General features: G+C 40.1%; 1 protein-coding gene and 1 long non-coding RNA gene across 2 annotated transcripts; both read right to left on the minus strand.

The window, feature by feature from the left end:
- Positions 1-6687: 6687 nt before the first annotated feature.
- On the minus strand, positions 6688-7851 carry LOC134285191 (uncharacterized). The gene is made up of 2 exons (XR_009996201.1): positions 7164-7851; positions 6688-7084 (listed from the first exon to the last, which is right to left on the minus strand). It is a non-coding gene; the product is annotated as an uncharacterized LOC134285191 (long non-coding RNA).
- Positions 7852-10988: 3137 nt separating this feature from the next.
- Positions 10989-11986, minus strand: LOC115256583 (cytochrome c oxidase subunit 7A, mitochondrial). Its single transcript, XM_029855361.2, has 3 exons — positions 11826-11986; positions 11574-11690; positions 10989-11497 (listed from the first exon to the last, which is right to left on the minus strand). The coding sequence occupies exons 1-3, from the start codon at positions 11835-11837 to the stop codon at positions 11351-11353; spliced, it is 276 nt and encodes a 91-aa protein (XP_029711221.1). The 5' UTR covers positions 11838-11986; the 3' UTR covers positions 10989-11350.
- Between the last annotated feature and the right edge of the window lie 1377 nt (positions 11987-13363).

Genomic DNA, 13363 nt, shown 5'->3' on the forward strand with positions numbered 1-13363 from the left:
TGTCAAATGGTGTTTAGAAGAACATCCTATTACAATAATATCGTCAATATATATAAAAGCATGTTCAGGAGTTAATCCTGCCATGGCTATTGTCATCATACGCTGAAAACTGTTTGGGCTGATATTTAATCCAAACGGCATTCGCGTATATTGATAATGTCCGGAAGGTGTTGAAAAAGCTGTATATTTGCGTGATTCTTCTGAGAGAGGAATTTGGTGAAATCCTGACATCAGGTCAACAGTACTGAAATATTTTGCTCTACCAAGTTGATCTAAAATAGAATCAATTCTTGGTAGCGGAAATTTGTCTGCTAATATCTTTTTGTTGAGTTGTCTAAAATCGACAACTAATCTCCATTTTTTATTGTTATCATTTGACTTCTTCGGCACTAACAATATTGGTGAATTGTATGGTGAAACAGAATGTTCCACAATATTTTCATTAAGCATTTTGTTCACTTGAGTTTGTATTTCTTCCGTTTGTGAGTGTATTTGCTTGTAATTTGGGATGTATGTCGGAATATTATCAGATACGTGTATATCTTGATAATAAAAATTGTTTGTTGAAAGCGCATCTTCGCTTAAACAGAATACGTCTGAGTAATTCGATATTAATTGTTTAAAATCTTTTTGTATAAAATTTGGTATATTCGCACTATCGATTTCATTCCAAATATTTTCTTTACGTATGTTTTTATAAGAAGTGGTTTGATTATTTTTCAGAACGTAATAATTGTCAAGTGGCTCTGTAATAGGGTTTATTTGATTGTATGATATAAATACTGGCTTATTCGTAGTGTTCATGAATTTTGCCATTGGTTCTTTTCCGGAAATGATTGCATTTCCCAAAAAAATTCCTGATTGAATTTCCTTAGCATGTACAACCATTTCACTTTTGTAAGTCTTGTTCGTTAATCGTCGAATAGTTTCACTCCTTTGCGGAAGTATGAATCCATTCTGGAAATTGTCTTCAATAGGTACAGATACTGATACATTTCCTAAATCGAAATGCAACAGCCATGACTCGTAATCAATTTTGCATCTATTTGCTGCAAGAAAATCACGTCCAAGAATTCCATCAGTTTGAATAGGAAATTCCTTAGGTACTAAATGAAATGTATGCTTGGTTTTTAATCCATTGCCGAAATTTAACTCTGTATCTGCGGTGGCAATGGTTTCAATTTCGTTGTCTGTGATTCCAATTAGTTTAATTTTTCTTGATGTATTTATTAATTTATCGGGGTTTACTTTGTTGATTTTGAATAATGATGTATCCGCTCCGCTATCTATTATTAATGTTATTTTTCCCACAGACATTGAAGTTTCTATGCAAACAAAATTTGATGCTTTTAAATTTATTGAGAGGATCGGTCTACCCGATCCCTTCTCTCTAAAAAATCAGACTGTCGGTTTTCTTGACGGTCGTTTCTATCGTCTCCTCTTTGCTCAGAGTTATTTGTCTCAGATGACGCGTTATAAATTCTACCTCTTCCAGATCCGTTCCTGTTATCGTGATTGTTATATGACCTTTCTTGACGACGGTCATTATTTCTGTAATTGTTATTGTTGCCATGGTTTCTCCAGTTGGAGTTACGTCCATTTGAATTGTTGTGTTGTCGCCAAGGGGGGTTATGATTGTTTCTCCATCCCTGACCTTGACGATGGTTTCCTCTATAAGAGTTGTTTTTGAATGGAGGTCCGTTTCCTCTAAAATTTGATTTGTACTTATTGTTAAAATAGAGTACATTTGCAGGTGGGACTGCATCATTGTCATTTTCTGCAGCCCGTCCTATTGCATCATTTAGAGTCTCAAATGTCCCTGATTTTATTATCAATTGGGCACTCCCATTTTTGAGACCATTTGCTAGAGCCTTGATTCCTGCTTTGTTGGCCATTTTTGTTGCTGTGTCTATTGGAATTGCATCATGAATGTATGCAGTTTCCAATTGACTGGTGAGTTCTTCTATTTCAGAAGAAAATTTATTTAACGTTCCGCTTTGACGAGTAGCGTTCAATTTTGCCAAGACCACATCAGCTGAGATGTGATGCTTGCATTTTTGTTTCAGACTATTTATTATGGCATCAATATTGGCTGGAGTGTCTCCTACTGCTGACCTAGCCTTTTTCTCTAATTTTGACAGCACAATTTGTACCGCAATTGGTTCAGTTGCTTGTGTAACTGCCGTTTTTAATGCTGTAAGAGCAGCAATTATGTTACTTAATCTTTCGCCATTGCCATCGTATTGAGGTATGAGGGACGACGCTAATTTAATCACTTCGGCTGCCATTGTTTCTCGGCCTTCCTGTAAATTTTCAGGAGTTGTTTTTGAACACCTTTTTAATATAATGATGGTGTTTACCAATACTTTAAAAGGAATAGTACGTTTAGTGTGTGCTAATTTGTTTTTTAGAATTTCATGGATGTGTACCCATGCATTTCTGGAAGCCTTTTCAAAATATATTAATTTAGCTTCTGATAGGATATCCTCTAATTCGATTAATGCTGTTTGTACATAGGTATATAATTGATTGCATGAAGCTTGCTTCTCTATCAGTGTTTTGTATAAAAATGTTTTATTGATAGATTTTTTTAAATTCGCTTCTAAAGTCAATAATTCTTTAAATTTTTCCTCGAGTTCAATAATATTCATATTTTAGTGTTCTATATTCATATTCATTGATTTCATTTGTTTACTCACGAGAAATTACAATTTGATTCACAAAAAAATTGAAAGACTGCCATAGAATTGTACAATATGCTTAGGTATCTATATAATATTTTTAAGATAACTTGTTCTCTACAAAATATTTGTTGCTTACCGCAGAATTATTATACTGGTAAATTCCTCCTTTAGCGTCAGGAACAACTGGTATCCCACCAGTAACGTAACTGCTAACACCATCAGGCACGCCAGGAAACGCCGCATTGCATTGATTCGTCGGTTTCAACCAAACTGCTAGTTCCAAAATACCGCTTTCAGCTTTTTCTCCTTTCTTCTTTTGTTTTGTCTTTGCACTGTTTACCTCTTATGTGGGCGAGGTAGCAACCCTTTCAGTTTATTCGACAAACAAATTAGTAAACATGGGCAATTACTCGCCCTCCCAGATTTTGCTCCTCTGCACTAATGTGCGTCATTATTCCACGATTTGTGGACACTATCACAATGCCGGTAACCGTTGGCAACTCTTCGCTTGCGTAGTGTAAGATTTCACGTGCCCGTATTGTCACTCGGTCCACAATGTAAAGATCACTTAGCACTAGTGGATATAGTTCAGTTTTCTCATTGTTTCTCTGCACTTTTATAAATCCTTCCTTTTGAAGAATATTCAAAAAGTGTTCTCCGAGTTCAGTTTTTATTATCACACTTTCACTGTTCCTATCTGTTAGGCTTCTTCTAAGTGTCTGCACGATATTCCTTATTTCGTCCATATTGTCTATTTATTATCACTTTTCTTCACGTTTTTTCTGGTTTTCAATTTCAGCATCAATTAATGCGTCCGTAGATGCCCACCAGCTTTCAACACTAATTCCTCCACTTGGTTTCCATTTGATTTTGGATACATCTCGTTCTTTGGTATTGTTTAATATTTTGTATAGTTCACTGCCATTTTTCTCCATAAATCGTATGGCCTTCACTTGTGCTTCTACCTGGTGGTTTATTTCCTCCCAAGTTTCCATTGTTCTCTTGTTTTGGATACACTTTTGCACTATTTGTCGAGTTTATGGAAAACACTCTTCTAATTGATGGATAAACACGTCTTCTGTTTGCACTGATTTACACTTTAGATAATTCCACCAATGATTTAGCCTTTTTCAGTGCCTTTTTATTTAAATATTTGTTAACCTCACTGATTAACGTTATTGATAATTGAAGCCCGATCATCGCACATAGTAACCAAAGCATAACTATCACTTTATCAATTTTCTCGGAATGATCACCTTGCATGTTAATGATTTCCACATGTTGATCACCGTTATGCTCTACATGAGCCTTTGATTGTTCTGTACCCATTGTCACTTTTCCTATACTAACATATCAATCACTTTTTCCATCATGTGTGTGTGTTTTTTTGCACTTATCTTCAGCTGCATTTATTTTCAACTGTTGGTTCGGAAAAGTCCGGTCGCCATCTCACAGGTTCCCCGTATAGCCTGCTGGAACACTTTATCACTCACAGGTTCACCGTATAGCTTTGCGGAAACACTTTATCACTCGCGAGGAGAGTCCATCACAGGACTCTGATAACGATATATCCGACGCGGAAGACTTACTTCCTTGCCTAGTGGCACATGGCACGGACCATGGCACTAGATCAAGAAGGGAGTTCGGTATGTGGTATCAGTAATAACAGAGCACATTGAAACCCCTTCAAGGTTGTGCAAAGATTGCTGTATTTCCCAAAAGGTTCGGTTTTTATAGCTTACAAAGTTGTAATGGTTATCATATGCTTGTTCATGGTTCAATGTGTAAAAAAGAGAAAGAATTAACTAGACGCCTGGGACAGAAAGCTGACAATATAAATTTCGGCGATGTACCTATCGAACCCAATGTTTTGGTTATTTGACTCTTCTGATTGTACCCTGCCCTGTGGGGCCACTACACTCGTAATACGAGTCAGCAAAACAGGTGTCCGCGCGTCGGGTCAGAACGCTCGGACCGCACATGCATTCCTGACCATTCTTACTGTGTGCAGATAGCACAGTGGAAACAGCATTGATGCTTATTAATTGAATTGTATATGATTTGGTAGTTACTGTACGTATTTATGGGATGTAATTGATTATGCGGGAAGATGCACAGCACAAAAGATAGGGTTTTGAGATATTTGAGTTTTTGTGACAAAAATCATATTTTTTTTAAGTAAAAAAAAAAAAATTTTTTTACAGTGTATATTTTCTAAGGAATCATCATTTAGTTATCTAACTTTGCTGAAAAATTCATAACAATCGAAAAATCCGTTTTTGCTGTACAGCTTTTAGAATATTTTTGAGCTGTTTTAGCATACACCCTTCTGAAAAGTTAGTCGTGAGTGAATATGAAGGTTTATCGAAAAATGACGATTTAGATGAAATTGAAAAACTGTGCAAAGTTTCATATATTTTTGAAATGGTCGCTCAGGATCGCCTGACATGACTCCGTGGAATTCCTCATTTGGGAAGCTGGCATCAAAAGCGTTAAGCACCACATGAAACGAGTTCTTGGAACAAAAATACCAACCCACAGACAAACAGACGTGTCACTTGGAAGAAAATGCGATAAAAATCATCGTCACGCAAACATAATCGCCCAATGCTAACTGTGCTGTGGTACGCAAATCTACTGAGTAGATGGCGGTAGTGAGCAAACGTCAAACAGGAGCAAAAACGATGCGAGCGCCATGAGCGAGCGATTTGCGAACTACGAAGTATTTGAATAGTCCGTTAAAAAGTGAAACGATGGGAAGTGAGTAGAGTGAGACGTCTGTTTGTCTGTGACCAACCTATATATCGTATACGAGGAAATGTTGACCCTTTTGAAACAAATCGAAAGTTACCTAAATTCGCGGCCGATATCGCCCATGTCTACGGACCCCGATGATACCAGCCCTCTAACACCGGGACATTTCTTGATCGGCGGACCTATCATTGTCCTGCCGGATAAAAATGTTTCCGAAACTCCAGCTAACCGGCTAACTCGATTGAAGGAAATACAAAAAACTGTGCAGCTATTTTGGAAGCGATGGAGAGCCGAATACTTAAATAAATAATCTACAACAACGTACCAAGGCAATGGCCAGTAGTCAACCCAATCTATTGGTTGGACAACTATGCCTGATAAGGATGACAATCTTTCACCGCTAACTTGGATCACAGGACGAGTCGTTAAAGTACATCCCGGCCGAGGGGGACGACATATGCAGATTATCTCGATTTTAGATCATAACTAAATTATTTATGCATAATTTCAATAAAATTTGACGAATGAGCAATAATCGATTAAAATCGTCCATATCCGAGACACAGACAAACAGACGTCTCACTCTACTCACTTCCCATCGTTTCACTTTTTAACGGACTATTCAAATACTTCGTAGTTCGCAAATCGCTCGCTCATGGCGCTCGCATCGTTTTTGCTCCTGTTTGACGTTTGCTCACTACCGCCATCTACTCAGTAGATTTGCGTACCACAGCACAGTTAGCATTGGGCGATTATGTTTGCGTGACGATGATTTTTATCGCATTTTCTTCCAAGTGACACGTCTGTTTGTCTGTGTCCGAGATATCCGATAAAATCGATTTTAATTTTGGCATAATCATCGAATCGAATATAACCGATTCACATCTCTAAACTAATAAGTGTCAAATTTCCTCGTTTATTTTTTGTTTTTTTGTTTACAAAAGTTGTGATTACAAGCTGGACTTTGTCCAGAGCGTTTAGAGCTATAGAATAGCTAGCTATAGAATAGCTAGCTAGAATAGCTATAGAACTTTGATTCCAGGAAAAGCGTCAGCTGGTGTCCTGGTCGGAGGATTGCGTGTCGACTAGTTCGACCGGGATCAGTTGTGAAAGAATTATTTGGAAGTTTGGATGATTTGGAATAGACGATTCAGGCATTCCGTTTGAAAAAGGATTCTATGAGGGTGCTCTCTGCTCGTACTCTTCCCATGACCATCGAATATGAATTTCTCCGAGTTTGGCGGCTCAATAGAGATGAATAATATATTATATTTTGAATTCTATGTTGCATTTAAAAAAAACTTAAACAAGGAAAACTACGAAATACATTTTATATTTGTTAAAGAACTTAAGTGCCCGAGGATTGATTGGTGGTTCTGAACTTCCCTTTTGAATGTTCCCTTCGAAGTCGAGGTGTTTCGACGTATGCCGGAGTTGCTCATGATTCTTTAGAAACTTGTCGTTGTGGCCGGTGCCGAAAAGTTTGCTTCCGGAAGGTCCCGTTTTATGGCCAATCTTCATCAACGTATTTGGCGATGCTGTCCACTTGTACTGCACAGCTGTCCCATTTCCAGCGCCGGATAGGAACGGGAGCCGGCTTTGGCTTCTCCATAAGTCCTTGTTCAAATAAACATTCTGCCAAAGTGCTGGCATGGCAGTACATAGAATATAATTATAATTAAATACGGTTATGATTAAAATATCTAACTTATTTTTTCAACTCACCTTTATTTTTCGACGAATTACGAATTAATATGAACTCGACAGAAGTTTTTGTTTTGATTACAGCTGATAAACGGCGCCTGGAAAAGCTGTTAAGTTACGGCGTCGCGACGTCTCAACCGTTTGAGCGATTTCTACCGGTATTGAGCGGATATCGTCATTTTATCCGATTTTTTCAGATAATTTCGGATTTTGACCATTTTGTTGAGAATAAAAAGCGATAAAAATAATCCTAAATGGAAAAATGGGGGAAATCCGATTAAATCGATTTAAAATCCAATGTAATGGAAGTAATGGTTGATAATTGGTAAAATCAAGAAAATCAAATATAATAACGCATTATCGCGTGATACCGTCTACCCCCGTTGGTTTGACCGCATATAATTGGGTTGTTTAGTGAATTAAATATTGCCATTTTGTTTGGCCTAATCGAAAGAGCTCATTTTTCTGAGTATAAGGTGATTTTATTGCGTTCCAATTCCTTTGTTTTGATAGTTAAATAAACAAAACAGTTTCAATTTCCGTGGATAGAATGACAGTTCAATCGATAAAGTGACAGTTCACCCCGAACAAAAAATTTTCCCCATGCAAACTTTAAATGCATTTGAAAAATAGTTCTCGGGCACCAAAAATGATGAAATTTTGGATTTCGACTAATTTTTGGACGGAGATTCTGATTATGCAATAATCTGGCTACCCCTAAAGAACCCAATTTGAACACTTTTTAATTTGACCCCCTCTAATCTGCACATCGTTCGAATTAAAAATGGTTCAAACGTCATTCTGATAATGGAACGGGGTGAAACGGAACGCATTATCAAAACAAAACATCAAACAAGGCTACCAGCAGTGTATTTTTCCTTCGATCACAGCTGAGACGATCACAGGGTTGCTAGAAGTTCAAACTAAAAATGAACCCCGTTGGTTTGCATGAGGTGTCGTTCAAACCAACGGGGGTAGACGGTAATTGATTCAAAATGGATTATTGTCATCCCCCTCGATCCCGGCCCTGACGGCCTCGTACGCGTTGCTACACTTCGTACCAAAAATGGGGAACTTAAACGGTGTATCTCAAAGTTGTGTCTTTTACCACTTGAAGAATATGGCGGGGGGCGAGGGAGGGAGTATGTAGGATAATTAAGTCCTTTTGAAATGTTCCACTGCGTTGAAAGCATACCCTCAAATAAAAATCTTGTGTTCTAGTACCTCGTTTATTCTACGTCTCCAAGGCTGACGCCGAAGGCGTCACTGCTCTGAGCAACGCTGGACTCGTTTACTTCTCCTACAACCAGCAAGTTGGTCACATCTATTCAGTGTAAAACTTAACACTCTCGGCCGTGGCGTTGAGAAACTGACGTACGTTGGCACGGAGCACCAAATCGCCGACGGCTTAACCAAACCACTTCAACGAACGAAATTCGAGGACAGCCGTAGGATGATGGGAATCTCTGCGGCTTGAGGAGGAGTGTTGAAGTCTAGGATGGGCCACTATGCAGCTGAGTGCTCTACAAAGGAATCGAAAAAGAGACATGAGAGAAAGGGGAACCATGAAACAGCTTTCAGCGTGTTTCAGAGAAACATCGAGTCGAACCCGGACTGGATCTTCGGCTCCGGGGCAACCTTTCATATGTGCTAGGTATGGCGCTGTAGAAGTTTCGCAGCGAATCAACGTGGCATACAATGCGGTGTTATCTGTCGTTGTCACTGGAAACGCCAAAGTGAAGGCGGCCGTTGGAAGCGAAGTGTACGATTTATGCGTTTCCAACGTGCCTCAAGTTCCGGATCTGGCGATCAAACTCCTCTCGGTGAGTAAGATCTGCAAGAGTGAGTGCAGAGCAAGGTACAGAGTAGCTACTTCACTGCTGATACGTGTGAAGTAAGGTCTGCGTCCAACGAACTGGTGACAGGAAGAGAGAGTTTGAGGCTTCACAAGTTGGTCTTGTCCGGCGAGCAAAGCTCCTGCGCAGCCAAAGCGAATGAAGACATGATGTTATGGCATCGAAGACTGGGTCACTTGAACAGCCATAGTTTGATGCGGCTACGATCCATAGCAAAAGGTACCGATTTTTTGGACTGCACCATTCCAACGTGTACTACGTGTATTCAAGAAAAGCATAGTCGTCAACCATTCAAAAAGCGAAAAAACAGAGCGAGGAAACAAGCTATGTCATTGAATTGGTCCACAGTGATTTGTGTGGTCCAATGGAGAATGTGCCAAGTGGAGCAAGTATTTTTTTGATCTTCATCGATGACGCCAGCCAGAAGACTTTCGCGTACTTTCTCGAATCAAAACAAGTTCTGGATTATTTCAAGAACTTCAAGGCATTTGCTGAAACACAGACGGGAAGACGGATCAAGCGATTGCGTTCGGATAACGGCCTTGGGTATGTGAATCAAGACATGGAGAAGTTTTTGCGAGAAGCGGAAATTCATCATGAGAAACCCGGAGCAAAATGGCCTTGCGGAGAGGATGAACCGTACGGTGGTAGAAAATGCTCGTTGTATGTTTGATGGTGACCTGGAAAAGCGTTTTTGGCCAGAAGTCGTAGTTACGGCCATGTTCCTGATCAACAGATCTCCTACTATAAAGCCTGGATGTAACCCCCGAGGAACCAGCAAACTGTTTTCTAGCACACGCTACCGAGCTCTGACTCATCTCCCTCAGCCATTCATGTAGGTAGAGGAATGGACTTATCCACCGATGAACCAAATTCATCGCGGTCCGAGAATTTTGACACTAGAGCGGGGTCTGTTCCAATCAGAATCGTCCAATCCTGATTGGAACGGCCCCGTTCTAGTGTCAAAATTCTCGGACCGCGATGAATTCGGTTCATCGGTGAATAAGTCCTATGGACGAATGACGAATGAATGGATGAATGAGAGTGCCAAGGGGTGTGTACGCATGGACTTATCCACCGATTAACTGAATTCATCGTGGTCCGAAAATTTTGACACTAGAGCGGGGCCATTCCCAATCAAAATTGTTCAATTCTGATTGGAAATCGTTCAATTCTGATTGGAAGCGGCCCCGCTATAATGTCGAAATCTCGGACCGCGATGAATTCGGTTCATCGGTGGATAAATCCATAGGCGTGTGCAGATAATACAACAGCCGGATCGATATCATGGAGTTACAAGAAATAACCGACTGTGGCGGTGTCTACCATGGAAGCCGAGTACATGGCGGTGTCTGCAGCAACACAAGAAGCTGTATGGTGGCGCGGTCTACGAAGTGAATAAAGTATTTGGTTTCTGCATGCAATCTTGCGACAACCACAGTGCGTTGTACCTGACCGATAAGGAAAATTGGCTATCCACCTCACACAAAGCACATAGACATATATAGACAAAGATATAGACAGAAGGCAGATGTACTCACAAAACCGGCCCCGATTGTAAAATTTCGTTGGAGAATTACGATAAGTTCTAATTTTTGTTTGAATAACACGGGGTCTAGTTCAGGAATGAGTCGACCTCTTGACCGGGCTTGGTAATTTTTGCTATCATGTAATGGGTGTCCTTAGGACATCCTGTGAAGCTCCTATCAACGCTATGCAGCGAGGGGCGACGCCCGATTGCCTACTATGCCAATATGTATCTCAGAGACACCCCAGAGATTGCTTTAAGAATTCCTCAAGGCCTGGAAGATTTGTGTACGATTTTTTCTGTATCAAGGATATTAGATTTATGTATAAACAAAAAGTATGACTCATTCCTTAAAATATAAAATGAAATTAATGTTCCCTCGACCATCGTTTATCGTTTTCGACCATAATAAACCATTCGAACGGGATTTCGGATCTGAAGCTACTAAAACGCGTTGCAACATCCTGGCCACATTGTTCAAAACAAACATTTATTCGCCTTGCGGTCATTTAAATGCACAGCTTTCTCTTTAAATACATTAAGTTCGTTCCGAGAAGGATTCAACACAAGGATCACGGGGATGTAGAAACAGGGGGAGACACTTTTAACTGCATTCAAAATGGAATTATTCGTTTGTTTGAAATCGTGGACCCGAGGCGGGACGAAACCCCCCTCCCACGATTCCAATCCCGTATCGATCCAATCAGTTGTTTCACTAGAAATCCAATTCAAAGGGGCAACTAAATGCCGGTTTTGAGACAATTTCGACTACGTTTGTTTTTTTTTTCGGAGTGTAACTTTTCGGTACTTAGACTAAGGCGAGCTTACTCATCCTGCTTCGCCGGGTAGCTCAGCTCAAAGATCAGCTTACCGATTCCGAGCAGACCGACCAACGACAGCACGATGGTCGTCCCGAAAAGCACCTGGTCAACGGGGCCTCCCTTCAGGTGCACCGGCTTGCCATCGGGTTTCTAGAATAGAGAGGAGTGGTTAGTCGAGCAGTTTTTTTTTTTCTCAACTCCATTCGGAAGACTTTAGTGGACTCACCTGGAATTTGGCCTGGATGTGCTTCAGCTGCTTGTAGCCCTCGGCGACCTCTCCGGACGAAGCGGCCGAAGTGCGGGAGAACTGACGGGTGCTCTGCACGGCCAGACGGGCGATGTTCTGGAATGATTCCAAGCAGAAGATATGCCAAATTACGTAATGTAAGGTTATCGCCGATGGCGACCCGTTTGGACTGCGTCGGTGTCTGCTGGATTCTTCCAGCAACCCATTATTCCGGAAATTGCAAATACTCACCCTAGCGCTCATGATGACTTGAGAAATACGGTTAGAATCCGGGATTCAACGGGAAAATGATAAATCCAGAGGAAACTTTTTCGGTTCGCAAACTTTTTGTCACCTTGCGTGGTTCAGCTGGCCAGGAGATATGAAAATAAAATTCGAGCAGAGCAGAAAATGGAGAAAAATAACGTGCGTGACAGTTCCGCGTTCCAGACAAAAGCGAAACGTCAAAATTTGTGTGTTTTAAATTTCGTATGCAGTGCTGCCAGATTCGCTTACAAAGACCAAAAGGCCTTTGAGGGCTACACTCAGAAATTAGAATATTCAGAAAATGACTATTTTTTACTCATTTGATTTTTTTTAATCCCATTTATGCATGAAGATGTTTAAAAAATATATAGTTTATTGCATTGCTAACTGGACTGCGACAAAGTGCGGAATCTTAAATAAAAGTGCGATATTGCATCAAATCGTTCCGGTGTCTTCACCGCACTTATTCATCGTGAGGTAATGAATAAGTGCGGTGAAGACACCGATACGATCTGACACCAAATCGCACTTTTATTTGAGATTCCGCACTTCCTCGTCGCACTTTTAACTGCGCAATGCGTAATATTTGCAATGCGTACATTTTATCACCAAAAAGCGTAAATAATTTTTAGTTTGGTAATGTGTACACTGCGAACCCGGCATTACTCTTTAAGGAGTAAAAAGTACCCTTTTTTTGCAGGTGTATGGAGCTGTCAAAATAAAGGGTACTTCAAATTTTTGAATAAAGGGTAATTTTAGCTCTTTTCCAAGTTCCAAGTGTTAACTCTCTAAAGAGTGAAAAATGTGTTAAGGTTTACGCTTGCGAGGATGCACAACAGGAGCTGTTATTTGGAAATTATGTTTGAAACCAGAAATAACAAGTAAGTATAATAATCCATTCCGTTGTACATTTTGCCCGATAATAACAACTTTATTTGAAAATAAAAATAAGCACTTATTTTGTAAGAAATTTGAATTTCATGCTCTGCCGCTACGCCAAGGCTACCGCTACTGGGAGTGAAGCAATCCTGTGGTGACAACCTATACTTTTCCGACGAAGAACCATCTTTGAGTGTAACCTGTAAATAAATCACATTATTTTTATGATCATAGAATCACAGGCAAAATCGGTTATTATGCTTAATTATTTTCTATTGGTAATCGTAGTAATCTATGAATTTGTATAGTAATAAAAGATCATTCTGTTCTATCACCTTCTACAAGCTAGACGTGTATTCATTAGGTTATGGGCCAGCGTCAAGCTCCATAGCAACGGAATCAATAAGTGAAAATTTTTTCAAACGAAGATAATTGAAGAAGTAAGAAAATGCATCGATCGGATCAAGTCGGAGACGGAAGCAATTCGGCGAACCAGCCCGGAGGAAACGGTTCCAGCGGCGGATCAAGAGGTTTCGGAATGAGTGGCAGTATTTCCATGCCGATGGTGGAACGACTCAAGGGCCGGGAGAATTATTCGTCGTGGGCCTTTGCTACGAAGATGATGCTCATCAGGGAAGGTACCT

The sequence above is a fragment of the Aedes albopictus genome, chromosome 1 (genome assembly GCF_035046485.1).
Source record: "Aedes albopictus strain Foshan chromosome 1, AalbF5, whole genome shotgun sequence".
Taxonomy (NCBI): domain Eukaryota; kingdom Metazoa; phylum Arthropoda; class Insecta; order Diptera; family Culicidae; genus Aedes; species Aedes albopictus.

What these genes read in the sequence shown, in the direction of transcription:
- LOC115256583 (XM_029855361.2), bottom strand. An exon ending in ACATCCAGGCCAAATTCCAG is followed by an intron (nt 11,498 to 11,573) that starts GTGAGTCCACTA and finishes TCTCTATTCTAG; the next exon opens with AAACCCGATGGCAAGCCGGT.